The sequence below is a fragment of the Sciurus vulgaris genome (assembly GCF_902686455.1).
Source record: "Sciurus vulgaris genome assembly, chromosome: 5".
NCBI lineage: Eukaryota > Metazoa > Chordata > Mammalia > Rodentia > Sciuridae > Sciurus > Sciurus vulgaris.
Genome location: NC_136465.1, coordinates 68217790 through 68244626, shown reverse-complemented (window position 1 = coordinate 68244626; position 26837 = coordinate 68217790). Strand labels below are relative to the sequence as shown.

At 43.5% G+C, this 26837-nt stretch overlaps 2 protein-coding genes across 2 annotated transcripts in view; one reads left to right on the top strand and one right to left on the bottom strand.

Moving 5' to 3' along the window:
* Positions 1 to 26837, top strand: part of CACNA2D4 (calcium voltage-gated channel auxiliary subunit alpha2delta 4) — a gene marked incomplete at its 5' end in the record, with an annotated part of 102185 nt that overhangs the window by 32572 nt on the left and 42776 nt on the right. Inside the window, 8 exons of the mRNA XM_079141743.1 lie at positions 6310 to 6371; positions 7431 to 7498; positions 9471 to 9516; positions 9594 to 9691; positions 11172 to 11265; positions 18650 to 18745; positions 20857 to 20984; positions 24776 to 24856. Coding sequence (XP_078997869.1) covers positions 6310 to 6371; positions 7431 to 7498; positions 9471 to 9516; positions 9594 to 9691; positions 11172 to 11265; positions 18650 to 18745; positions 20857 to 20984; positions 24776 to 24856 — 673 coding nt within the window. The remainder of the gene's footprint in view (positions 1 to 6309; positions 6372 to 7430; positions 7499 to 9470; positions 9517 to 9593; positions 9692 to 11171; positions 11266 to 18649; positions 18746 to 20856; positions 20985 to 24775; positions 24857 to 26837) is intronic.
* LRTM2 (leucine rich repeats and transmembrane domains 2) overlaps positions 7092 to 26837 on the bottom strand; it is a 38475-nt gene continuing 18729 nt past the window's right edge. Inside the window, exon 6 of the mRNA XM_079140342.1 lies at positions 7092 to 7486. The gene's annotated coding sequence lies outside the window, so the exon portion shown is untranslated. The remainder of the gene's footprint in view (positions 7487 to 26837) is intronic.

Genomic DNA, 26837 nt, shown 5'->3' with positions numbered 1-26837 from the left:
TCAGAGCTACACAGTGCTGGTGAACTGTACCTACTGTCAGTGTGTGTGACAGCTCCCACTTCACCTCTGTCTACAAATCTCATGCAGACTTCACTTTGGCTACCCCCAACTTTGAACCATGCAGGGAGTTCAGTTTGGGGAAATGTAGTTTCAGCTCAGCTATTTGACACAATACAAATTCTCTCAAGAACCAAATGGAAAGTTATTTTTACATTAGACTGTTGTTTATTTATTGAAGGTGTACAAATAATGCCTCAATACGCATACATAGCAAAGAGATTACTGCAGTCAAGCAAATCACTGTGCCCACCATCTCATACATAGATACCTTTCCTTTTTAACAACTTTTGCTATGGTAAGGATATTTAAAATCTACTCTCTTGGACAATTACTGGTATACAGTTTTGTTTTAGTCAGTTTTTTCACTGCTGTGACTAAAAGATTTGACCAGAAAACTATAGAGTAGGAAAAGTTTATTGGAGGCTCATGGTTTCAGAGGTCTCAATTCACAGACAACTGGCTCCATCCCTGGGCTCAAGGTGAGGCTGAACATCATGGAAGAAGAGTGTGGTGGAGGAAAGCAGCTCACGGTGATGATCAGGAAGGAGAGAGAGAGAGAGAGATCACCGCTCTTCAGATACAAAATATATACCCAAAGCCCAATGACCCACCTCCTCCAGCCACACCCTACCCACCTTCAGTTAATCCCATCAGGATTAACATTATCCTCTCATAACCCAATCATCTCTTCCTCTAAACCTTCTTGCATTGTCTCACACATGAGCTTTTGGGGAACACCTCACATCAAAACCACAAGTATAATATTATTAACTATAGATCTCTAGACTTATGCATCCTACAAAACTGCTACTTTGTAGCTTTTGACCTACATCTCCTTATTTTCCACCCACCCATCACCCATGCTTGTAACCACTCTTTAATTCTCTGTTTCTATGTATTTGGCTGTTTATAGGATTCCACGTAATTCCATTGAGATCATGTAGTATCTGTCTTTTTGCATCCAGTTTATTTCACTCAGCATAGTGCCCTCTAGTTTCTTTCACATCATTGCAAATGGCAGGATCTCCTTTTTAAAGGCTGAATAATATTCCATTACATATATAACAATATATAACAATATTCTCACAATTTCTTTATCCATTCATCCATTGATAGGCACTTTGGTCCTTTCCATATCTTGGCTATTGTGAATAATAGAGCAGTGAGCATGAGTTTTCAGATGATTTTACAAGGTGGTGAATTCTTTTCTTTTACACATATATCCAGCAGAGTGTTTGCAAGGTCATATGGTAGTTCTATTTTTTATTCTTTTAGGAACTTCCGTGACTGCACCAATCTACATGCCTACCAACGGTGCTTGAAGGTTCCTTTTTCTCCACATCCTCATCAACTCTTGTTATCTCTTGTCTTTTTGACAGGAAGCATCCCAAAATGCTTGTTGGCATTTTCATGTCTTTTGATAAGTATCTGTTCAGGTCCTTTACCTATTTTTAAATTGGGTTATTTGGCTTTTTGTTATTGAATTGTGTGAATTCTTTACATATTTACCCTTTATCAAATATTTGACTTGCAAACTCTTTCTCCCAATCTGTAGGTTACCTTTTCATTTTGTTGATCATTTCCTTTGATGTGCAGAAGCTTTTTTGTTATCTGTGGTACTGCTTGTTTATTTTTGCTTTTGTTGCTTGTGCTTCCAGATGGAAGTTTTAAAATCACAACATACAATAACCAAAATGAAATTTTACCAAGTGGGTTTACTAGCAGAGTGGAGGGGAAAGGACAGTAAACTTGAAGAAGGATTAATTGAAATTTCTCAATTTGAAGAACAGCGGGGAAATAGATAGGAAGAAAAGAAGCAAAGGAGGACATTTAGTGACCCATGGGACAATAACAAGTGATGTATGTTCCCATTGTCCCAGAAGGAAAGGATACAGATGGTGCAAAGAAAGAACTTGAAAAACAAATAGACAAAAATGTCCTAAATTTGGTGAAAATATCAACCTAAGGATCCAATAACATCAACAAATCCTATGCAGGATAAAAAGAAAAAGAAAACCACATCTAGGCACATCATGGTCCAGCTATGGAAAATCAAAGCTAAGAGACAATTTTCAGTGAAGCTAGAAGAAAAAAAAGATGCATGATAGAGAGGAAATAATAAGAACTATGTTAACTTCTCATTCAGAAACAATAAAATACATCTTTGAAGTACTGAAAGGAAAAAATATTCTGCCAATTCAAATTTATGTATGTAGAGAAATAGCCTTCAAAAATAAGGTGAAATAAAGACATTTTCAGATAAAGGAAATAGAGGCTTCATCGCCATGAAACATGCACTACAAGAAATGCTTAAGGATATTCCTCAGGCTGAAGAAAAATGAAACCAGATGGAAACAGACCTACAGAAGAGAATGAACCATACTGGAAATGGCAAATAATGTAGTTTAATGTAAGACTATCTGTTACTCATTCTCTTAATTTCTTAATTTCTCAAAAGACAAAAGACAATTGACTATTTAAAGCAAGAGTTTTGGAATTGTATTGTAGCATTTACACATGGAAATGTAAAATATATATGTGGTTATCCCAATAAAGTAAGGTTAATCTGACTTAGAAAAAAAATCAATCAATCAATGTAATTCATCACATTAACAGAATAAAGAAGAAAAGTCATATGATCATCTCAATAGATACCAAAGGAGCACCTAAAAAAATTAAACTGGGAACAGAAAGAAACTTCCTCAATCTCATAAAAAGCACCATGAAAAACCTAAAGCTAACTGTAATGATGAAACGCTTAATACTTACTCCCTAAAACTGAGAACACAGCAAACATGTCTGCTTGCCTCTTCCATTCAGTATTGTACCATAGATCCTAGTCAGTGAAATAAGTCAAGAAAACAAAGGCAAATATTAGAAAAGGAGTAAAATTATCCTCATTAACAGACAAGATTATTATATACCTAGAAAATATCAGTAATGTACAAAATGACTACTAGAACTGATAGATAAATTTAGAATGTTCACGGGGCACAAGGCCAATTTTGTAAAATTCAATTTTATTTTGTTATTTCCACAATCCCAGAGGGCTGGGGACTCGAACCCAGGCCTCCAGCATGAGAGGCAGGCACTCTATCAATTTTATTTTGATAGCAGTAACTAATTGGAAAATAAAATTATTTTTAAGTTATAGTGTCATCAAATAATATAAAATGCTTTAGGATAAATGTAACAAAATTTACCATGACCTCCACACTAAAACTACCAAACATTACTAAAAGAATATCAAAGAAAAATTAGACAAATAGAAAACTATAACTTTGTTTATGAGTTGTTAAGATAGATGTCTGTTCTTCCCAAATTGGCCTATAGATTCAACATAGTCCCAATCAAAATTTTAAAACTTCTGGAAATATACAAGGTGATTCTAAAATTGATGTGATAAAATGCAAAATACCTAGGATAGACAAACTATCTTGAAATAGAAGAACAAGTTTGAATGATTCATACAACCTAGCTTCATAAATTACTATAGAGCTACAGTAGCCAAGCAGGGTAGTATTAACAAAAGAATAGATAAATGGATTAATGGAGAATCCAGAAATAGCACCTCACACAACTATAAATTAATTTTCAATAAAGACACTTTGGCAAATCAGTAGAGAAAAGAATTTCTTTTCAACAAATGTTGCTACAACAACTGAATAAATGGGGGGAAAACACTAAGCTGCATCTCAGACCTCACACAAAAATTAATTCGAGATGGATTCTAGCCCTCAGTGTCAAAGTTAAAACTATAAAACTTTTTACAAGAAAGTGTAAAAAAAGGGACTTCTCAACCTGATGATATGCAAAGATTTCTTAGGCAAAAATATTAAGTAGAAAATCAAATTTGAAAAACTGCACTTCATCAATGCAAAAAGTTCTGCTCATCAAAAGACACCCATAAGAAATTGAAAAAGCAAGCACAGATTGTTCCACAATATGTAAAGAATTCCTACTAAGCAATAACAAGAAGATTCAGAATGCAGTAAAAAATCAACAAAGTACTTGAGTAGACACATGACCAATAATCACTTGAAAAGATGCTTAACATTATAAGCCATTAGAGAAATGCCAATTAAAACTACAAGATTCTATTTCACACCCTCCACAATAGCTAAAATTTAAAAGACTAATAAAACAAAATACTGGCAAAGATGTGGAGAAATTAGAACTCTCATACATTGTTAGTAGGAGTATAAAATAATAAAACAACTTTGGGAAATTGGCAATTTTTTTAAAGAAGAGGTAGTTATTATATTTACCACATGACCCAGCAATTCCATTCCTAGGTATTTATCAAAAGAAATGAAAACACAAGTCCATAAGATTTGTCCCCAAGGTTTACAGAAGCTTTATTCATTATAGCTTTAAACTGGAACCAACCCAAATATTCATCAATAGGTGAATGTAGAAGCTAACTATGGTGTGTCCATACATTGGCATTCCACTCGGCAGTTGAACAAACAATCTACCAATACACACAACATGACCTTAAAAACATGTCAATCACAAGATAGTATGATGTACTACAAGAACAGGTCAAACGGAAATCTATGGTGATAGAATTCAGAGCATTCAGTTGCCTTCGGAGGGGTGGGGTAGGGATTGACTAGAAAGGGGAGGCAAGGAGATCATAGAAGATACAATGATTCCATATCTTGACCGGGAGTCATTTCTTAGCTGTGTACAAACTAATCAAAAACTAATTGAGGGGCTCAGTTAAGATCTGTGCAATTCACTTTTGTTCTTCCATTTAAAAAAAAGAAGGATGCCGGGCGCAGTGGTGCATGCCTGTAATCCCAGTGGCATGGGAGACTGAGGCAGGAGGATCCCGAGTTCAAAGCCAGTCTTAGCAATAGAGAGGTGCTAAACAACTCAGTGAGATCCTGTCTCTAAATTAAAAAAAAAAAAAAAAATAGGGTTGGGGACGTGGCTCAGTGGTTGAATGCCCCTGAGTTCAATTCCTGGTATCCTCCACAAAAAGAAGGAAAAATTTAAAAGGTGATCTCCAATTCTGACACGTCAGCCCACCTTGGAGCACAGAGCTCCTGAGCCCATCATCATCTGTGCTGGTCCCTGTGCTGGACATCTCCCAGGACATCCCCATGAATGCAGTTTTGAAGGGACTCTAAGGGAGGAGCCATCTGATACAGAAGAGGCAGGGGGGACCTTCCAGTCAATGAGTCCAGGGCTAGAGAACCATTCCTCTGGTTTGTTCGAAAGCCAGTTTCCTACCAAAAGCAAACCTTTTTTTGGTGTCTCTCTCCTTCTGTGTTCCTTCCAACATCTCACTCCAATTTCCAAAGTGAAAGAAGAAAAGTCAGAAAGAAGTGAAAGGAAGAGAACAGGTCCTGAGCCAACTGCAAAATGTAGCTTTCCCAATGACATCGACTTCTGCCCATGGGCAGGACAGTCCACAGAGCCCAGAATGCAGCTTCACAGCAACCTCATGCAAGCAATATGAACGTAATCAAGATCTATAAATGAGAACACTGACGCTTTGAGAAATGAAGTAATTTTTCCAGCAACACACAACTTGCCCATTGTGGTCTTAAATCCAGATTTTTCTCAGCCCAGCCCATGCCCTTGGCCACTGTATGCATTGTTTAATTATACAAATTAAACTGCAACCTAGACCTAGCAGCTCAGTGGAAAGAGAAGTTGTAAAGGATGATGGGATTAGGGGTACAGTGGGGAAGGAAGGGGGACACCATTCTTTCTTTCATAGATATATCAAGAGAAGGAAGGTTGTAAGTGGACTGTGTATTTTTGAGCTCCAGAAGTTTTCTGTCTGGATGGACAGCTTCTCTCTGATCCCACAGGATCCCCAGAGTCACCATCTGTTTGCATTGCCCAATATGGCAGCCAATAGCCAGACTGGACTTCTAAATTTAAACCTATGTTAATTAAGGTTAACTAAAATTTGAATATTCATCTTGTCAGTTGCACTTTTCAAGTGCTCTATAGCCACATGCGGCTATCACAGACAGGGTAGGTCCAGGTCCACACCTTGGTCTTTAAAGCCAAGCACCCCCAAGAGGCTGCAGACTGCTGGACCTTGAGATGATTCTACCTGTGGATATCAACTCGATGGGGGGTGGTGGGGGTGGTCAGGGGAGTGGTATGGAGTGATGGAAGTGTACAGAGTGACACAAACCCCAAGGGCATCCGGTGAGGAGCTAGGTGACCCAAGAGGACACTCTCCTCTCCAACAAGCACCCTTCTCTCTTCTGCTCTTTTCAGAAGCGAGTTCTTTTCCTGACCAATGACTACTTCTTCACAGACATCAGTGACACACCTTTCAGGTGAGAGACCCCATGCCTTATTAGCAGGGGGTTAATGGATGGAATATGAATACCAACAACTCTAGGTAAAACTTCCATTAGGGGATGGATTTTCTCATATTCAGTTGACAGTTTTGTGGTTGTAGTGAAAGACCCTGGTCAGCATTCAACTAAAGGGGTCTAGACCTGTTTTGCCAGTATCGCCAAGTATGCTGGTTCTGCAAACTCCTGGTTTGAATCCCAGCTCCACCACTTACAAACTGTGTGACCTTAATCAACTTACTTAACCTCTCTGTGTCTTAGATTCCTCATCTGTGACATGAGGGTAATAATAATAGCTACTTCTTGGCAGTGTTGTGAGGATGAAATGACATGATCTACTTAGAAGATCAAAGCAGTAACTTCTTGTAAGATGAAAGTATCCATTTGAAATATCTCTTAGGTTCCCTCCCACTGTACAAAAATCCGACTCCAAGCATTATACAAATTGATAAACAAACGATCCTTACCTCTGAATTGCTTCCTTTCTCAGTAAAATCTTGTCACCCTGCCCTGACTGCTCATTAGAATACCCAAGGAATTTTGCAAAATGGCCAATGCTCAGGCCTTGCAATGTAACCAAAATCTCTGGGGTGGAGCCCCGTTATTATATCGTTTAAAGCTCCCAAGATTCAGATCTGACTTCTGTCAGGAGAGGTGGGCATGATAGGACTCACCAGGTAGAAAAAGAATCCTCTAGTGAGACATACAGACCTATCCACATTTCAGGGGGTGGGGCTTACAGCGGGGCAGGGTGGGGGGACTGTGAGGTTCAGAATGTGCCTTCCTTAAAATGGGATCTGAGGGGCTTCTGGTCTATGGCACTTCCAGGGCCTTCTCAGGAAGAAAGCCCGATTTAAAAGTAGTGGTACTGTCTCAGTTCTCAAGGGGACAACCTGTGAGGCCAGGGCCAAAGAAGGGAGTTTGACTTGCATGCTACTTGTTGGGGTTCCAAAAGCTCATAACCTAAGCTAAGAACCAGCTGATGAAGTAGGACATTAACGGGCACATGCTTCTGTGTATCTTCTCTTCTTTCTGCAGCTTGGGAGTGGTGCTGTCCCAGGGCCACGGGGAATACGTCCTCCTGGGGAACACATCTGTGGAAGAAGGTGGGTCAGGTCAAGGACCAATGGGCCAGAGAGTGGAAAAATGGATTCTCCCAGGTTGGAGCCAGTTTGACACCTCCCCATCCTCCAGCTTGAGAGCAGCCCCTGGGAGCAATGCTACCAGGTGAAGAGGGCATGTGTGTCCCTGATGCCCAGGACACACAGAATCTGCCAGTTAGCTGTCAAATGGTCAAAGCCAAAGACTTGCCACCCATGCACTGTCAGATCAGGGAGGCCCTGCTGGACCAGATGAGGAGGAGGAGGGCAGCCCAGGGAATGCATTTTACCTGTCAGCAGAGCAAAGCAGGGGATGGCAAAGGAGGCTGGGAAGAATGCAGGAGCAGCTGGACTCACCTGTGCTCCCGGCTATGGGTGAGGCTGAGACAGGAGGAACCCAACCTGATCATGACCTGTAGCTGCGGGGACCCCTGGAGAGAACAAAACCTATATCCCCAGGTGGAGTGTCTCAGGGAGTCCTTGGAAGATGTGGGCACGGTGCTATTTAGCACCCACATTCTGTCCTTTCTTCCTGATGAACTCTTTAATTCATCCATTGCTCCATCATTCTGCCACCACCCCAGTCCCCTCTCCCCTGGACAACCACAGTGGCCTCTAACTGGTCTCCCTGCCTCTTCCTTTCTCTGACCTTCACCCCAAGGGATCTTTCCAGAACTACCAAATCTGACAGCATCACTGCTAACCACCTCTGAATTCTCAGTCTGCCTGCACTAAGCGTATAGACCCTGCTGCGTGCTGTGCCGTCCCCTGGAATGCTGTCCTCTCTGGCCCGCCCTCTTCTCCCAGCTCACTTCAACCCACTAACAGATCCCAGCTTAGATGACTCTTTTCTGGGAGCTTCCCTGGGCAGACCCTGCCCCTGCCCCAGGCGGTGTGAGGTTTCCAGCTCTTTGCTCTCCTGGAGCTCTGCAGGGCCTTCCGCTTCACATGTCCTTGATGTTGGAATGCCCTCCTTGTCTGTCTTCCACAGTCCCCCAAGCCATCAAGCTCCCCAGGTCTCCACTGTGCCTTCTTCTTCCCTAAGCTCATCTTCTTCTACCTAGATATTCCCAGATTACATTGCTGCAGGAGACAGAGAGAGCAATCCCGCACCCACTTCTGGGTCCCAGGAGCTTGGAGTCTTGGAGTCAACTGGGCCTCTGTGGGTGAAGGAGTTCCCCTCTTTAAATATTTGCAGTTATTTGTGGTTGGAGTCAGTCCAGTATCCCTTCAAATGGCTCCCACATGTCCTGTTGGCTTTTTTGTCATTGTTTCCTAAAATAAAATTTTTTAAAAATGCTTATTGAGCACCTATTTATGTTGAGCACTGGCAGGTCCCAGGAGGGCATTTGCTCATTTGTTCATTCAAAAGCACAGACTGGGCTCAGATGCTGAGCTAGGTAGATAAGAGGCTCCTGAGAGCACACAAAACAGACATGGTCCACTTCTGGGCTCATCTCTAGTGGTGACTGAGCTCAGCCAATTCCAGTGGAGCCAATGAAGACCAAATCACTGGTTTCAAAATATTAGTTTCTTGGAGGGAGATGCTAAGAGGGATTAGACATGGCTTCCTCAAGGACCTGCTGTCTAGTGGAAGCATTCCGACTTGTCTATAGTAACTAAAATTCCACCTGGAAAGGGCAGAGTGATGTAAAAGTTGAAGGAGAAGGAAAAGGTGACATCTGGCTGGCCGGGTAGCGCATGGAAGATGTGGTATTCATCCTGAACCTTGAAAAATAGAATTCAGACATGAGGTCATAGGTAGAAAAAGCATTCCAGGAAGCAGGACCCACATGGGCAAAGATATGTCCTATGCAAACCCAGCCCTGTTCTACTGATTGAGTTCCTCCTCTGGCTAAGAATGAGAAAGACCAGAGTCCAGTCCCTCCTTCAGAAGCACATAGGCCAGTCATTTCTAAACACTCTGGGTGCCCCTAACTCTGTGGGACATCGTTCTGAACGTGGACTCTGGTTTCAGGCCTACATGACTTGCTTCACCCGGATCTGACCGTGGCCAGCGACTGGTAAGCAGGGAGTAGAGGATGGGAGGGAAGAAGGGGGAATTTTATTTTGAAGTAATACAGACTCTCTGAGGTTCCAGGATCTACTGCATCACGGATATTGATCCAGACCACCGGAAGCTCAGCCAACTGGAGGCCATGGTCCGCTTCTTGACCGGGGAGGATCCAGACCTAGAGTGTGAGTAGGGCCCGCCCATGCCCATGGAGGCCAGCTAGTCCTCTGGGATCCCACAGTTCAGGGCTGCAAGGGAGGGGAGGGAGCTAAGGGGAAGAGGAAGCTGCCACTCGGGCCTATCCCTGAAGCACATGAATGACTGAGGGAGATTCCCATAGAAAGGGGCACAACCATCCTTACCATAGGGCCAAGCTGGAGTCTAAATGCTCTGGGAACTGTGGTAACATGAGGGTATCCCCATGTCATGAACTGGGATCCTTTTCAAGCTTCTATCAACTGGACACTGTTAAGAGCTGTCAGATTTGTCCCTATTGCCACCTAACAGCATGCCCAGCAAGTGAAGTCCTCAACTCCACAGAGGAAAATGTTTGGCCAGATGTTCATAAAGCCTGTGGCCTATGGACATTTTCTAAGCCTTTAAGTCTGAGGACTGACCGAAGTTCCCCCCTGCACAAAAGCATCTGGAGAGCTCACTGGGCAGCTCTCTCAGCAAGCTCCTCCATCCTCTTGCCTGGTCATCCTGCTACCTAAGTGTCATCCCATCTGCCTCTCAAACCTGCCCACCAGGAAGCTTTTGTTCATTCATTCATTCATTCATTCATTCATTCATTCATTCTATCAAAAAATCTGAATCGAGACTGCACTTTGCTTCAGAGACAACCCAGACAATGGTCTTGTCACAGAGTTTAATTTAGTGGCAAAACCAGACATTAAACAAGTAGGCACACATGTGTAACTGTAGGTTGTTAGAATTGTGCTAAGCACCTTGAATGGGTGTTGCATGGGAGAGAAATGGGGCCTGTTTAAATGAATGGGCAAGGCAGGCCACCTCATCCGGTGGTGTCTCTTAGGCTAAGGATGAAAAAGAGCCCCTGAGTATCTTAGTAGGATCTCCTTTGGGGGTGACAAAAATATATGAACCTAGCTAGAGACAGTGGTTGTATAACATTGTGAATGTACTAAACACCACTGAATCACATACTATCAGTTGGTTAGTTTTGTACTATGTGAGTTTCATGTCAATAAAAATAACTTTTAAAAAGAGAGGAAAAGAAAGAGCAGCCCATGGGAACAAAATGTGCAGAGGTGCTTAGAGAGGGAAGAGTTTGGCAAGGTCAGCTTCACAGACTGACAAAAGACCAAGGTATCCTGCCAGTCAAGGAGCTGAGAGGTGGGAACCTAGATGAGGGGGAAGGGAGGCAGATCCAAGCTGATGTCATTGAAGGAGTCTCCTAACTTCATAGAATGTCCAAGTTAGAAAGAACCTTCAACATCAGTCAGTTCTGCTAACATCTGTCCTGCAGTTGAAGACAAGAAGGCTGAAAGGGGTGAATTCACTTCCTCAAACTCACATGGTGGTTTTGTGCATCCCAGATACATGTTCATGAGGCACATCTCGCTCCCTGAACTTCAGAAGGGTATTTGAGCTGAGGTCATAATAAGGGGCAACAAGTGGCTTGGTCTCCTTTGATTTTGCTCCCAGGTGATGAAGAGCTGGTGCGGGAGGTGCTGTTTGACGCAGTGGTGACAGCCCCCATGGAAGCCTACTGGACAGCGCTGGCTCTCAACATCTCTGAGTAAGTACCAAGAGTAAGTACCTGGGCTCACAGTTCCCAGGAGGAAAAGCAGCCGGGCCTGTTCAGCCCCCCAGCATTCCCTGGCTGAGTCAGGGCCCCTCCTATACCTCGCTGGCAGCTCAGGAGCACCCACAGGGTCTGGCCCAAGATGAACATGAACGATGAGGACAGGAACACGTGGGGAGGGGTGCGGGCAACCTTCGCCCAGCCTCAGGAAAGCAGGGGCTCTGCAAAGCTTCCACACACAGCCCACATCTGCTACCTGCTCCTCACTTTAAAAAAACACTGATTTCAGGTCCCAAGGAGCACAGGTTCATGTCCCTACCCAGGACAGCCCCATTCCAAGAACCCCTCTCTCTCTGGGTTGGGGTCTAACCATCAGACCCCCATTAGCCAAAGTGCCCTGAAAGCAGTTCAAATAGGTCAGAGCTTTTTTCCTCGATCCTTAGGTTTCTGATTAGAAAATAGGTAACTAAAACATGAATGGAAAGGGCACTTTTCACTGTATATCTTTTTGGGTAAAATTTTGAACCATGTAAACATAAGACCCATACAAAATTAAACCTAAAATAAAGAAAGAAAAAGAATTCAGTAGGCCAGGCACTAAGAACTTCCTCCCAAACCTCAGATATAGCTGCTATCATTACTCTCATTTCACAGGTACGGTCATATTGAGCAACTTGCCCAGGGTATTATGCCTCATAAACAATGAGCTGGAATCCAGAGTTCAGAGGCTTCTGCAAAAAGGCTGGACCACTAGGTTTGGAGAGAAGGAGCATGATCTTCCTCTTTCCAAGTTGAGAGATGAATCACAGATGTTTTTTAATGTTGAGAAACATTGAGAAGCAAATGTTCTTAGCCAGGTTGTGCATTAGGGAAGATGACCTGGGAAATGAATATAAAATAATATAAAGCTAAGGCAAAAGATTATGTAACTGTCTCTGTAGATGCAGAAAAGGGATTTGAACAAATATTAGTATCCATTCATGGTTTCAAAAAACACTTGCTGTAAACAAAATGGGCCTGCACCTGAAAGTCAGGATGTTAATGAGGCTTGAGGCTCTTCCTCTGAAAAGAACAGGAGAAAGGAATCCCTCCCCCACTCCTGAGCCACAAGGTCAGAGGTGTCAGTGCCATCAGACAAGAGGAAGAAGCACTTAGAGGCAATGAGACCTAAAAAGGAAAAGGTACAATCATCTCTATTTAAAGATGATATGATTAGGGCTGGAGATGTAGCTCAGCAGCAGAGTACTTGCTTACTATGCACGAGTCCCATCCCCAGCACTGCAAAATCAATCGATTGATCAATAAAGATAACAAGATCATATACTTGGAAACTCCAAAAGAGTTAACAGGAAAACTACCATAGCCAACAAAAGAATTTAGTAAAGTAGCAGATTAGAATATCAACATTCAAAAATGAAAGAAGATATAATATGAAAAGGCAAATTTAAAACAGCAAGAAATAAAATATAATAAAGTTATAAGAGTGTAAGAATATATAAAGCAAGTACTATACGAACTATCCAAAAACCTATATAAAGAAAATTATGAAACACTCCTGTAAGACACAAAAGTAGACTTGAACACATGGAAAGACATACGGTGTTTTTGAACAGGAGGACACAACATCATAAAGACGTGAATCCTCCTAAGTTAATTTATAAACTTAATGCAGTCCCAATGGAAATGCCATCAATATTTTTCTGCATCCATATAAGTGGATTATAAAGTTTTTTTAGAAGAACAGTCAAGAATAGGCAAAAATCTCTGGAAAATAAAAAGCAATGAAGCAAGAAGAGCCCTGCCAAGGTATTAAAACATATTACAAAACCTCTACAGTATACGAAGTGTGGTGCTGGCATGCGAAATGACAGGCAGGCCCAGGGGACAGAATAGAAAATTCAAAAATTCGTCTGCATGCATGTGGAAATTTAGTCTATGACAAAGCATCACGTCAAATCAGTGAGGGGAAAATAGTTTTTCATAACTGGTTTGAAAGCCATATGGAGAATGATAAAATTGTGTTCTTTTCTTGCACCATACACCTGGATAAAGTCCAAGTGACTCAGAGATTTAAATGTAAAAAAAAAAAAAATGAAACTATATAAGCTCTAAAAGAAAACATGAACCAGTTGCTCTAAATCTAAGAGTGGGGAAACCTTTCCCAACAATGACTCAAAATTCAGAAGCAATAAAGGAATGACTGATAAATTTAACAACATAAAAATGTTTGTATGGCAGAAATAAAAACATGAGCAAGGTAAAAAGAGAAATGATAAAGTGGAAAAATGTTTATGATTATAAAACAGATAACGGGTTGGTTATATATTCATGTTAAATAAAGAACTTCAAAAATAGAGAAGTGAAAGACCAACCATTGCATAAGAAAAGTGGTGAAGAGATATGAACAGTTCATAGAGAAAAAATGCATATAATCCTTACACAGATGAACGATACTCAACCTAGGTAATGATAAAAGAATTGCATTTTAGGACTAGAGTTGTGGCTCAGAGGTAGAGTGCTTGCCTGGCATGTATGAGGCCCTGAGTTTGATACTCAGCACCACATGTAAATAAATAAAATAAAAGATCCATTGACAACTAAAAATATAAATATTTAAAAAAAGAATTGCATTTTAAAACTGTTCCAAGGTGGTACTTCTCATCCATTAAATAGATAACCATCTAAGATTGTCAACATGCACTGTGTTTGAGATAGTTGGCAAAATTATGCATGCATTTAGCTTATAACCCAGCAATCCCAAAGACACAGGAGGTTATCCCAAAAATACACAGACAAAGATATGAGAAGTTGTACATATAAATACCACTTATAGCAATAAGAGATTGGAAACAACCTAAATGCGCATCATAGGAGGCTAGTTAAATAAACCATAGTAGATCCACCCAGTGGAATACTGTGCAACTGTAAGAAATGATAAATTTGTCTACATGCTCTATGAAATTATTTCCAGCAAGACAAAGGTGTATATATTTCCCTACCATTTATCTAAAGAGAAAAAAATAAAATTTTATTTTCAAAATTACTTACACATACACACAGACATGCATGTATGAACGCATTCATTTTTTTCTATGTGTTTTACTTCTTTCTCTAGATTTTTTAATTTAAAAATTTTTGTACTGGAGATTGAACCCTGAGGCACTTTACCACTAAGCCACATCCTCAGACATTTTTATTTTTTATTTTGAGACAAGGTTTTGCAAAATTGCTTAGGGCTTCACTAAGTTGCTGAGGCTGGCCTTGAACTTGTGATTCTTCTGCCTCAGCCTCCCACCACAGGCATGCACCACCACACCCACCTAAATTTATTTTTTAACTGACACAGAAAAACTATAGAAATTTATGGAATACCATGTGATGTTTTGAAACATTCATACATTGTGTAATGTTTGAATCAGGTTAAGCATATCCATTGCTCAAATACTTATCATTTCCCTCTGGTGAAAACATTCAAAATAATTTCTTCTAACTTTTGAAACATAGAGAACATTGTTGTTTTCTGTAGTCACCTCCCTGCCAGAACTTCTTGCTCTTAACTATAACTTCATACCCACTGACCAACCTCTCCCCATTTCTCCCCACAACTCTCCCTCGTAACTACCACTGTACTCTTCACAAACACATTTTTAATGTATTTTTTAATGAAATGAAAAAACCAAGTAGAAGATGTTATGTACAGGAAGAGTAAAAGAATATGCATAGAACATCTCCTCTGCATATGCCTTATTTTTCATCTGAACTTTGGAACCATGCAAACATTAAATTTAAAAAGTAATCTCTAAAAAATCAAAAGCAAGTAAAACTAATAAACCTAACTGTGGATCAAGTTCATGAAATAACTACACAGGGAAATTCTTTTAAGGGGCATTAGAACTGTAAACCCTAAATAAATGAAATCTTAAACTTTGTTAAGTGATCACATTGTTAGAAATGGTATTGGCATGGTTATTCAAAATAGGTCGGGCAAATCTTATTATGTTGCTGTCATTAGAAACCAAGACTTGCAGCAAAAGAAAAAAGAGATGCAAATTTTAAAAATTCAAGGAGTTTAGATATAATATTAAATACGAACTGGAAATATCAATTTGAACTCGTGACATGTTTTCTCTTAGAGAATTAGAAAGAATATCTTTGCCCTTTACCTGAAATGCTTGCTAAAGCTCTCTCCACTGAGAGGACCAGTGTCAGAGAGCACCCCCAGCCCCAAACTGGATTCAAACTAGTCCTCATTAAGATGAGGGGAAGTAAATATATAAATAAACCCAGAACATCTTGTCATGCTAGGAAGTGAACCATTACCAGAGACTAATGAGATTGTGCCAAAAAGATCTCAGAGCCAACTTGAAGAGACCTACCAGGCTAAGAATGGGATCATGAGAGTGGCAAAGGGAGTAGTCATAGTAGGTTAACACTCATTGATACGTTAAGATTCCTGGGTTCATAATCATACTGGAAAAGAAAAGGAACCTCAATGGTCAACCTCGGAAGATGTTAGGGAAACAACTCATTCTAAAAACTGGTAAATAAACAAAAAGTAACAATTATTTATTCTGCCTCTACACAAATTATACTACAGGACAACCAAATATTGATATGGGGAAGTTTTTCTAAAATACAGAAAAAATAAAAATGCATACCTATTTTGCAACCCTTTATCAATCAAATAGCATGTGTCTTGGATAGGGAAGGCACCACTTGTATACCCAAGGCAATTAATTTATAAAGAGAAAAGGTCTATTTAGCTCATGATTTTGGATGTTCCAGTTAATCAGGCAGCCCCATTGCTTCAGGCCTCTGGTGAGGGCAGCACATCATGGCAGAGCAAACTACTTACATAATGAGCCAGAAATCAGAAAGAAAGAGACATCAGGGTGCCATAGTTCCCTTAAAGGCACACCCCCAATGACTGAATGTCCTCCTACTAGACCCCACCTCTTAAAGGTCCACTGCACCTCCCAGTTGTGCCACCCTGGGTCATTCACTCAAACCATAGCAATCTATAAAAACTCAAACCTGAATCTAAGGAGGCCCCCAGGTTTAAATGCCAGTTCCATAAGAAACACAAGGTAGAGAAGAGCATGCTAAATAACACCAAAGCATCTCAGTGTGAGAAAATCCACAAGACAATGACCTCATATGTTCATAAAAGAAATTACAGGAAAAGAAAGGCCAGGGACGAGAAAGGAAAGAGAAAGGGAATCAGGTTAAAAGAGACTAATGACTGCTAATGGGTATAGGGTTTCTTTTGGGGGTGATGATAATGTTGTAAAGTTCACAGCGGTGATGGTTACACCAGCACTGAATTGTACACTTGAAACAGGCAATTGTGTGGTATGTGAATTATATCTCAATAAAGACAGACGGATGACCGAAGAAAGAGATCAGTCAATTGTAAAAACATGAACCTTAGTCAGATCCTGATTTAACCAAACTTCATTTGGATTATCTGATGATATTAAGAAGTTATAAGGGCCAGGCACAGTGGCCCACAACTGTAATCCCAGTGGCTTGGAAGGCTGAGACAGGAGGATTGCAAATTCAAGATCAGCCTCAGCAACTTTGCAAGGCCCTAAGCAACTTAGTGAGACTGTCTCTAAATAAAATATAAAAAGGGCAGGGGATGTGGTTCAGTGGTTAAGCGCCCCTGGGTTCAACTCCCAGTACCAAAAAAAGAAAGAAAGAAACTATAGGCTTTTTAAAAAGGTATGATAATGACATTGAAGGTTTTTAAATTTTTCTTTTAACAACAGAAATTAAAATACTGATGAAATAACTGGGATTTTCTTCAAAGTAATGTAGTCAATTGGAAGGGGCTATAGATGAAACAAGATTGACATGGTTTGGTGACTTTTGAAACTGAATTATGGGTAAAGAACTCATTAGACTTTTAAATAGAGAGTTCCATCAGGATACTCTTTGGAGACACCCTAAGGGTCTAACTCAGTGAGTCTATTGCCAGGCCTTGGTATCTGTGATGTTTAAGACCCACAAAATACCCAAGCAAAACCTGCAGGAGCCTCTCTCAGCAGCCGTAGAGTCAGAGAGAGAAGTTTCCAGATCCTTCTACCCAGTGACTTTCCACACTTGAGCCCATCCAGTTCTAAATACCACCCATGGACACTGCATGGTGCCACCTCTTCCCACAACCTCCTAGCCTTGAGGAAAAGTGCTGCCCTTGCCGATAGTTTGGCATTGTCCACCCTGATGCTCAGGAAATCCACAGACCCAGGCACCGAAGAGAAACTGGTCATAGCCTCCTAGAAGTTGGGCTAAGGACAAGAATATTAACAGAGTCAGCAGTGTCCCCCGCCGTGGCATTCACTTTCAAGCTCCTATTGTCATTGTCTTTGCCTGATGGTGTGAAAAAAATAATTCCATTGCAACCACTTAATGGAGCTTTCTTTTTTCCAATCTTTTTTCCCTTGATTTTTAAATTTGTTCTTTTTAGTTGTACATGACAGTAGAATGTATTTTGACATATCATACATACATGGAGTATAACTTCCATGCTTATATGTGGAGTTTAATGTGGAGTTTCACTGGAGTATGAACATAGGAAAGTTGTGTCTGATTCATTCCACTGTCTTTCCATTCCCATCCACCTCCCTTACTTTCATTCCCCTTTGTCTAATCCAATGAACTTCTTTTCTTCCCTACCCCATCCCCTTATCATGTGTTAGAATCTGCATCTCAGAGAGAATATTTGGCCTTTGGTTTTTTGGAATTGGCTTATTTCACCTAGTATGATAGTCTCCAGTTCTATCCATTTACCAGCAAATGCCATAATTTCACTCTTCCTTATGACTAAGTAACATTCCATTGCCAAGTTAGAAAATCCACTGGAACTTCTCTTGTGTTGATGTAGAAAGTGCCTGCTCCTCCTTCCCTTACATTCCAATCTCACAGGTAATGAGTGGGAAAGGCTTTGCAACTGGAAGGAGCCATGGATGTGCTGCTCATGAGAAGTTACCATTCCAAGGTCCCAAGATGAAATCTTTCTTTCTGGGTTCCTCTGCTTTCCAGGCCCAACTCTCCCAAAGCTAGAGGAGCCAGATTTGACAGAGCAGAGACAGGCTCAGTAGGACCACCTAAAGGACAGAAATGTTGCCTAGAAGCTGGGGACCTGATGTAACAGGGGGACAAGGGGCCCCCACAGTGGACTGGAGCTGAGGACATGTCATGCAACTCCCCAAGAACTCAGCCTTCCTAGAAAGTTCCCCCTAAGCCAAGTTGGGCATAAGCTAGGAGAGATCCAGAAAGTCCTGCAGGTCTTCCCTGAGCTCTCTCTGTGACCTCCTTGGGGACCTGCTGTAACAGCATCTGTATGGTCATTTCTCCTGCTTTGTCTACCTCACAGTGAGTCAGAGCAAGGAGTGGATGTGGCCTTCCTGGGCACCCGGGCTGGCCTCCTTAGAAGCAGCTTCTTCGTGGGCTCTGAGAAGGTCTCTGACAGGTGAGTATTGCTGTCCACCCAGTGAATATGATCCCCACAGGGTGGAAAGGACAAAATTCGTGGGTGTTCCATGGCATAGGGATGGACAGAGAAAAGACCTGGTCTCAATATGCTGGGCCCTGGGAGTCCAGGGCAGACAGAAGGGTTGGATTTACACACTGGGAAAATAAGAAAAGTTACTACTCTACTCCAGCTTGGACACACCTGGAGGACAGAAGGTGGTCTAGTTAGGGAAGAAAGCAGCCATGCCCTTGAACTTGGGAAAGTTGAGCAGAGATTCCACTTAGAGGAATCTCTAACAGGGAAACCCCAAATTGTTTTCCTCTCTAAGACCAGTCTCTGTGTGTGGACATAGTCTCCGGCTGTGTCTCTTCCTTCGTAAACATTTTCCCCAACTAAGGGGAGAGGGGCTATTCCTGGGTCCCTAGAAGTAGAGTGCTCCTCTATGGCAGTTTTCTGTACAACCTACCCCCGAGCTCTGTGAGTATATCTTTAGATTCTTATTCTAATCTGATGGACTTCCAGGTGGAACATCTTGGGGGTCATGGAAGGCTAAGGATTCTAAGCCAGCAATTTTCAACTGGGGGTGATTTTGCCCCCACTGCAGGGGGCATTCAGCAATGTCTGTAGATATTTTTGGTTGTCATAACTAGTAGAGGTGGGTATATTGCTTCTAGCATCTAATAGGTAGAAGCCAGGGATGCTGCTAAATGTCCCACAATGCACAGGATGGCCCCTGCAACAATTATCTGGTTCCCAGTGTCACTTGTACCAAGGTTGAGAAACCTATTTTTAAAAAGCAAGATTCTGGGAAAATCCTATCTGCAGGGGCCCAGGTACTGCCCCCACAGTAGGGCCTCTTCCCATTGTGCTGCTGCAAAGGGAGGGTGGGAGCCTAGAGCCCGGGTGGGAGTGGAGGTGAAGGAGCAGCGCCATCTACTGCTCTGCAAACCAGGAGACAAACAAGTGAGGGCCACCAGGCACCTTGAGAAAAACAGAAACTTAACCTCCCCATCCAGGCTTCCCACCCACTCCCTGCTCCTGCTAGTTTCAAGCACACTCAGGCACCAAGCGCCATCTTTGAGCTTCTTCCAGGACTGGGTGACAAATCCACACTTGCTAAGCAAAGCTGAGGCTTTCTAGGAAAACAAATTAAGTTGCTCTTCCCTCTCCCTTCCTCCTTTCTTCTCTTCCCACTCCCCTTATTCTGATTGAGTTGGAAAGAGGACAACGACTGTCTCGATGACTCCCGGCACCCCTCTAAAGGGCGTCTAAGGATGGAAAAAGGAGCTCTCAATACAGACAGGATTTTCCTAAGTGGCAGAGTAGCTTTGCCTCCTGCAGACAGTCACCATGAATGGCTGCAGGTGCACTGCACTATCCCAGAGGACTCCCTTCACTTAGACCGTGATGTGATCGGCAGCCCAGGAACCGCAACAAAGCAGATCCGCTTCTGGAATATGTTACCCTTCAAAGTCAAATCTCAGTTCCCCACCTTGTGGATTAGCCATGGCCATTTTACTCTCCCACCCCCACCCAGCCTCTTTCAGCTTCCCAGGCTGATCTGGACCAATACTCCCTTCTGTAGGCTGCTGTGCATTCAGGGAATGCAAAGCCATAATTCGCAAGGTAAAGCTGCTCAGAAAAAGGAAACCAAAGCATTCTAAAACCTAAAGGCAATAACTTTTGAAGTAACCATTTTGTGGTAACTTATGCTCCTGTTATTGGAGCAGTGATAGAGGTGACTATACAACTTACTATGCAACCATGTCAGTGAAAGAGAAATTAGGCTATATCCAGAAGAAACAAACCCTGCAGGCAAAAGGGTCTGCATATTTCCTCCTAGGACAGACCCCATGCTTCTTCTAATTACTAATGGACCATCAGATGCAACATCATTTTTACTTCTGGACAAAGCAGGAATTGCTGGAGAACAGTATCTGGGGCAATAATAATTTAGGGGACTAATGCTTCCTGACTGTCTACCTGTTACTCTGCCAAAACAGAAGAATTGCTATCATGGCTCAGTCAAGGTGACCTTTATGGAAAAGAGGAAGAGAAATGAATATATTCTCAGATTTGTAGCAAGTACCAAATCTTCCCCCTTACAGGATGTTCCTGATGCCTGATGATGAGACCAGTGTGTTCACTATGGACAACTTCCCTCTGTGGTATCGCCAGGCCTCTGAGCAGCCTGCTGGTAGCTTTGTCTTCAACCTGCGCTGGGTAGAGGGACCAGGTAATCCATACCCCTATGCTCTGGAGCTGAGACCAGGATGAGAATGTTCCTCCTCTGCTGTGCCCTTAGTGGAAAATAGGAACAAAATATGGGACAGAACATCCAGATTACCAGGGTTCCCTTCCTACCTTCCCTCCTGACCCACATTAGCAACTTGAGAAAACTCCCTTATGCCTTCCCATGTTTGGTCCCTATGCAGAATGTAGGCTGGTCATTCCCGGGCCAGCAGTCAAAGTTGGCATTTAAAACTCCAGCATGGAATAAGGAAAAAAGAATTAACCCAAAAGTCAAGAGAATTGGATTCTAATCCAGATTCCAAATATGAGATCAGAAGGGTTGATCACTAAGATTCTTCTATTTCTAAAAATCTGAGTATCTTTGAAAGTTCCTCAAACTACTCAGATGAAAGTGCCAGCCTTCGTCTCACTGGAAAGCAGCTGTACTTAGCAAGTCTACAGGGCCACCATAGCTCCTCCTAAACAAACAAGAAGCAACTGGATCTCTACCCTCTTGAGATCACCCAGGAGCAGCAAGGCAGGTGCCCAGGGTATAAGGAAGGCAGTCAGGATAGGTCTTCACAGAGCAAGTTCCAATGAGGATGAGGACTAGGTGGAATCTAAGAGCTACCTACCGATACCCAACTCCCAGTTACTCCTCTAGAAAATGGCCAAGAAAAGAAAAATTAAGTGACTTTCACAAAACAATAAGGAAAGCACAAAATGTTTAGAACTAAGAAGGACCTTACAATCTGCCTTGCCTTAGCCTTTTGATTTACACTTGAAGAAACTGTGTGGCCTGGGGAGATTGAAGGGCTTGTCAGAAGTCTAAGTGTTTGTGGCAGAGCAAGCTCTCTGCCAGGTTCAGCTGGGGAAGCTGAGCTCAGCACAGTGGAACCAGGGGCCTGGCAAATCTCCACTGTGTGGATGGGGTGAGTAGGAGGTGGAGGGAGATAGAAAGAGATAACTGAAAGAAGATGATGGACTGGGAGTCACCTCAGAAAGAAGTGTCATACCTCCCCTTCAAGGATGCCCTTTTACCAAAGGTCTTCTAACCACCCTCCTGCCAAACAATCCTCAGGTCTCATGATGAGAGCTGCCCTGGAGCTGATGGCTAGGGAGGCCCAGGTTCCCAGGGGCTCCTCCTGGGGACTGCAGATTGGAAATGTGTACAGTAAGGAGTCTGCCTCTGTGCAGAAGGCCTCCTCACCCTGCACTGTGCCCGCCTCTCCATCCTATGCCTGGCCTCTCTACCCAGGTACCAGTAACTAATGTGCTTTACAAAACATTTTCCCACACATAACTCATTCAAACTGTATAACTCCATGAAATAAGAGCTGTTATTATCCCTTGTCTTACAAGAGAAGCACCTGATTGCCTAAGATCACGCAGCAAGGAAGCCACAGAGCAGACTGGAACCCGGGTCTGCCTCGCCAAAGTCCAGGCTCTTCAACCACAATGACTATAAGGCAGGAAGTAGAGAGGGGGATGGAGTGCTTTTATTCCCAATGCAAGCCCCTGAGGGAGGTTCTCAAAGCCAAGGTGAAGGTCCCCCTTCCCACGGTGCCCACCCCAAAGCAGAGAGTTCCCTGCCCTGCACAAAGGGCTCCCTCAAGAGGGGCTCCTGGGGAGGTTCTCAATGAGGCCCTGACTGCCTGTAGCCACCGTGACAGGATCCCTCCTGCCTGCATTGTCACTGGGGGACTATGACTGCTGGCTGATCGGGGAGCTTCATGTGTCAGTGAGGTAGGAGGGTGGGTGGGTGGGTGGGGAGCTGAGCCACATGAAGAAGGAAGCTGGCAACCCAAAAAGGGGGACTGTTGAGGGGGGAGGTGGAGCTCCCTCCCTCTTCACACCCTTGCATTCTTGCTGGGCCCATGCACATGTATCAAGTCATGTGGACACCTCTGCGCTGGCTCATTCACCCCCAGAAGGAAAACAATTTCATTCTAATGGGGCAGGGAAACCCTGAGGAGGCAGAGGAGAAGGAAACAGCTGGTTCGGGGGCAGTAGAGGCTTCCTGTCTCTCCAGGATGACACAGGTACCCTTTGCCTGGGGCCTAGTGGGCTAAGCTCTGCCCACATGGAGCTGCCTTTTGCAACCAGCACCTGGAAGAAGCTGCCAGCGCACAGCAGTCTCACCAGTGCCCAGGTGGTTCAGGCCCACTATTCCCCCTTCCATGTTCCACCTCTCCCAGAGCCAGCCTCAGGTACCCTGCTCCTTCACCCAGGCACAGACCAGGTAGCCACTGTGACTCAGGCAATGATATTCCTGATGTCCCCAGAGACAGGGTCATGAGGGCCACCACACCCACACTTGGGTGTTTCCTATAAGCCTATGCTGGCTAAAGTGTATTTCAATAGAAGCTCTAGAAAACCAGCTACAGAGCCCAGGGAATACTGTAGGGGGTCAGGCACATTGGCATCTTCTAAATGTTTCTAGAAGCAAGATGAGGAAGGCTGCTTCTGTGTCTCCTGGGATCCTTCTGACTTTGTTATGGCCAATTTCCAGAATCAAGAACAGCTTTGTGTGTTGTAAGTTCCTAGAATCAGAGTGTAATTTTAGATTTCTGTGAGATATTTGGTGACAGAGAGGTGTGATGGGTAATCGTAACAATTCAGCAGATACAAGAAACCAGTGGTTAAGTCCCGTTGGGACTGACACTGTTGCAGTAACAGCCTCCACACGAGGCTCCCAGGGGTTTGTTGGAGGGAGCATTTGCTACCAAGACATTCTGACAAAATAGGATAGCATGTGATAAACTCTTACTCTGTCCTTGGAACTCTTAATAATGAAATTTGACCTGTAGAAAAAGAGTGCTTTGGAAAGCTAGTCCAGAGTTCTGAACAGATGAAATTAAGAAGCCCAAAGTAGCCACCCCATCCCAGAGCTAGAAAGCTGTATTTATTTATTTATTTGCAGTGCTGGGGATTGAACCCAGGGCCTTGTGCTTGCAAGGCAAGCACTCTACCAACTGAGCTATCTCCCCAGCCCAGGAAAGCTGTATTTTAATGTAGAACTGAAGTTGCCCTCTAAATTCCACACCTGTGGGGGCCTTCTCAAAGAAGTGGGAAAAGCAATTCAAAGAACGCTTTCTTGCCTTCAGGAGACTGGCAGAATGCTCCAGAAGTGTAGTAACAAGACAGAGAATGGTGGTGGCAGCTTGGTCACCACTAATCAAAATTTACAGAGCACCTCGAATGTGCCAGACGCCACATGCGAGCCTGTGTTGCTCTTCCCAGGCACCGTGCCTCCTGAACGGGACTATGAGCATCACCTCTGACTCATGAGACTCATAAAGGACAAGTCAGGATCACCAAGCACCCAGTTCCGGATACAGCCTGTCCCTCCACTCAGAAGGAGCATTTGATGCAAGTCAAGTCTTCCAAGGAAGACGTGTGCTGAGAGGTGGGGCCAGGGCAGGGTCCCTAAGCAGTGCTACCCAGAGCTTAGGAGGGCAGCAGGCAGCCAGGTTTGTGCCCCAAGACAGAGCAAATATCACTGTGTCATAGTGACGCTGACAGTATGCCATTTTTCAAGCAGTCAGAGGCCACGTGTTGATCCACCAAGTTCAGAACCTTAGAGGTACCCCGCAAAGACAGGTGATGAGTGGCAACCTCCCGTCACAGCAAGGAGATCACATGCAACCCTCCCCTCCCACCTCAATTATTCAAGCAGTGTTCCAGCAGAATGTGTATATTTATCTTCTATTCCTAGACTGGTAGGGGATCAGCCTACCCCACTGCTCATCCCTGAGTGCTGAGAAAGTGACTCAATAATTTTCATTTCTCCAGAAAGCCCCCGTGAACCAGTGGCAGTTACGGCCAGCACAGCTGTAACCGTGACAGTGGACAAGAAGACAGCCATTGCTGCAGGTAGGAGCTGCCGTTAGTGCGGCTGAGGCCAGAAAGTTGTGAGTCAATGTGAAAAATATGTATACAGTGATAGCAGGAGGACCCTGCGTGTGATCGGCAGGGTCACTGTGCTCCAGCTGTAAGAGTTCCCAGGTGAAATGTGAGGAGGATGGAAATGGAATCTTCCCAAGTCATTTTGTTTATAAAACCATAAAACCTTAGATCCTAAAGAACTCATGAAGCAAGTAAAATGAAGCACACAGAGGTTAAGAGATGTGTTCAAGGTCCCACAGGACAGAGACTGCAACCCTGACCTCCTTTCCACCTTTCACAGGTTGCTTCCCTCTTCCATTGCCTTGGGTTCCAGAACTAAGCTTATGACTCAGATCCCTAAAGCTCAATGTTATGCTCAACATATACCAGACACCATGGAAACCACCTCCCAAGCACTTCCTCATTTAGTCCTCAGGGTGATCCCATGACAGCAATGTTTTTTACTGCATTTTACAGATGAGGAAACTGAGACACAGAAAAGTTATTTGCCCAAAGTCCCACAGCTAAGAATTAATGAAGCTAGAATTTGAACTCAGACTGCCTCTCTTTAAAGAACAAGGTCACTATATAGTGTTGTAGTTTGTCCCAACTTATGGAACAAGAGCACCCCATGACTTTGACAAGCTTCTCCTGACTTCGTAGTTTCTGGTGCTTAAAAAAGTCTTTGGTGTCTCTGCCTCATCTGAAACTATCAGGCCTCTATGATAAAACCTTCCTTGCCATGATTGCAGCTTCTATGTCCCTGACCCAACTGTGTTCTGAAAAGTTGTGTGATCCCTTGGTCACTCAGTGCTTGTGGCATTGGCGGCCAAGGCTCCATCAACCTGGCTACAGGGCGTCTGAACTGGCCAGGTGGGAGGTCCCTGCAGTAGGGCTGGGGCTGGGCAGGTTGGGCTGGTGCATCTGGTCCTCAGTCTGAGTTCAGGGCAGAAAGCAGGGGCTCTATCTTGCTGCCTCACAGAGGGTGCAGGGCTGTCCTGAGTCAGGTCCTGGACTGCTTTCCACTCTGGACTAAGAGATGGGGAGAGAATGGCTCACTCTGACATTGCTCGGTATCATCAGTAGAAAATTCATGCATCACTGGTCATCTGCAAGATGCCCCCGACTGTGACCCTCAGAAGGGACTAAGGAAAGTTCAGTGCTCTGGCACACCAGTCCCAGACCTACTTCCAGACCAAATGTTAAACTCCAACTTTTTTCCCTAAAGACCATCCTGTGCTCCCAGTAGGGCCTGTATCTGCAACCCCCCCCTCCCCCGTCGCATGTGGCCTTCTCTGCTCCTGCACCCCCAAAGACCTAGGAAGGAGAGGGGGCATGGGCCCTGGCTGCTGGCTGTGCTTTCCTGCACTCTCCAATTATTTGATATCATTTTTAACTCAGGGCTGAATTAGAGCCATGAGGGGTTGCCATAGAAACCATGTCCCAGTGCCTCTAGTTTAACTCACTGCAGACAATCGCTCTGACGCTCTGGGTTGCACGGATGTAATGGGGAAAGGATGAGGCGCTGGCGAACTGACACTGCAGGTTTTTTGTTTTGTTTTGTTTTTGTGTTTTGGTTTTTTGTTTTTTGTTTTGTTTTGTTTTGTTTTTTAAGCTCATTTTGTAATTTCCTCTCCCTGACCTGTGGCTCAACCTCCCTGATCCTGAGGCCAGCCGGGTCCTATTGCTCAAGGAGGGGTAGGTGGTTTATTCATTGTCCCTAGAAGCTAGTGGTCCTGAGTGCATGTGAACTCTGGGAGTGGGTGAGCACAGTGTCTGTGATGGGTGCTGAGAAGGGGGATGCATTTTGATATCTGTGCACTGAGCAAGGAGAGAAGACAGGGGAAGGGTGTTCAGCTGCAGTGGCTCTGTGCATCTGCAGCCTACGAATCCATGGGCCTATACAGGAGGACAGGCGGAGGTCCTTCCTTCACATTCCTCAGTAAGTAATTTAGCAGCAGCTCATGCA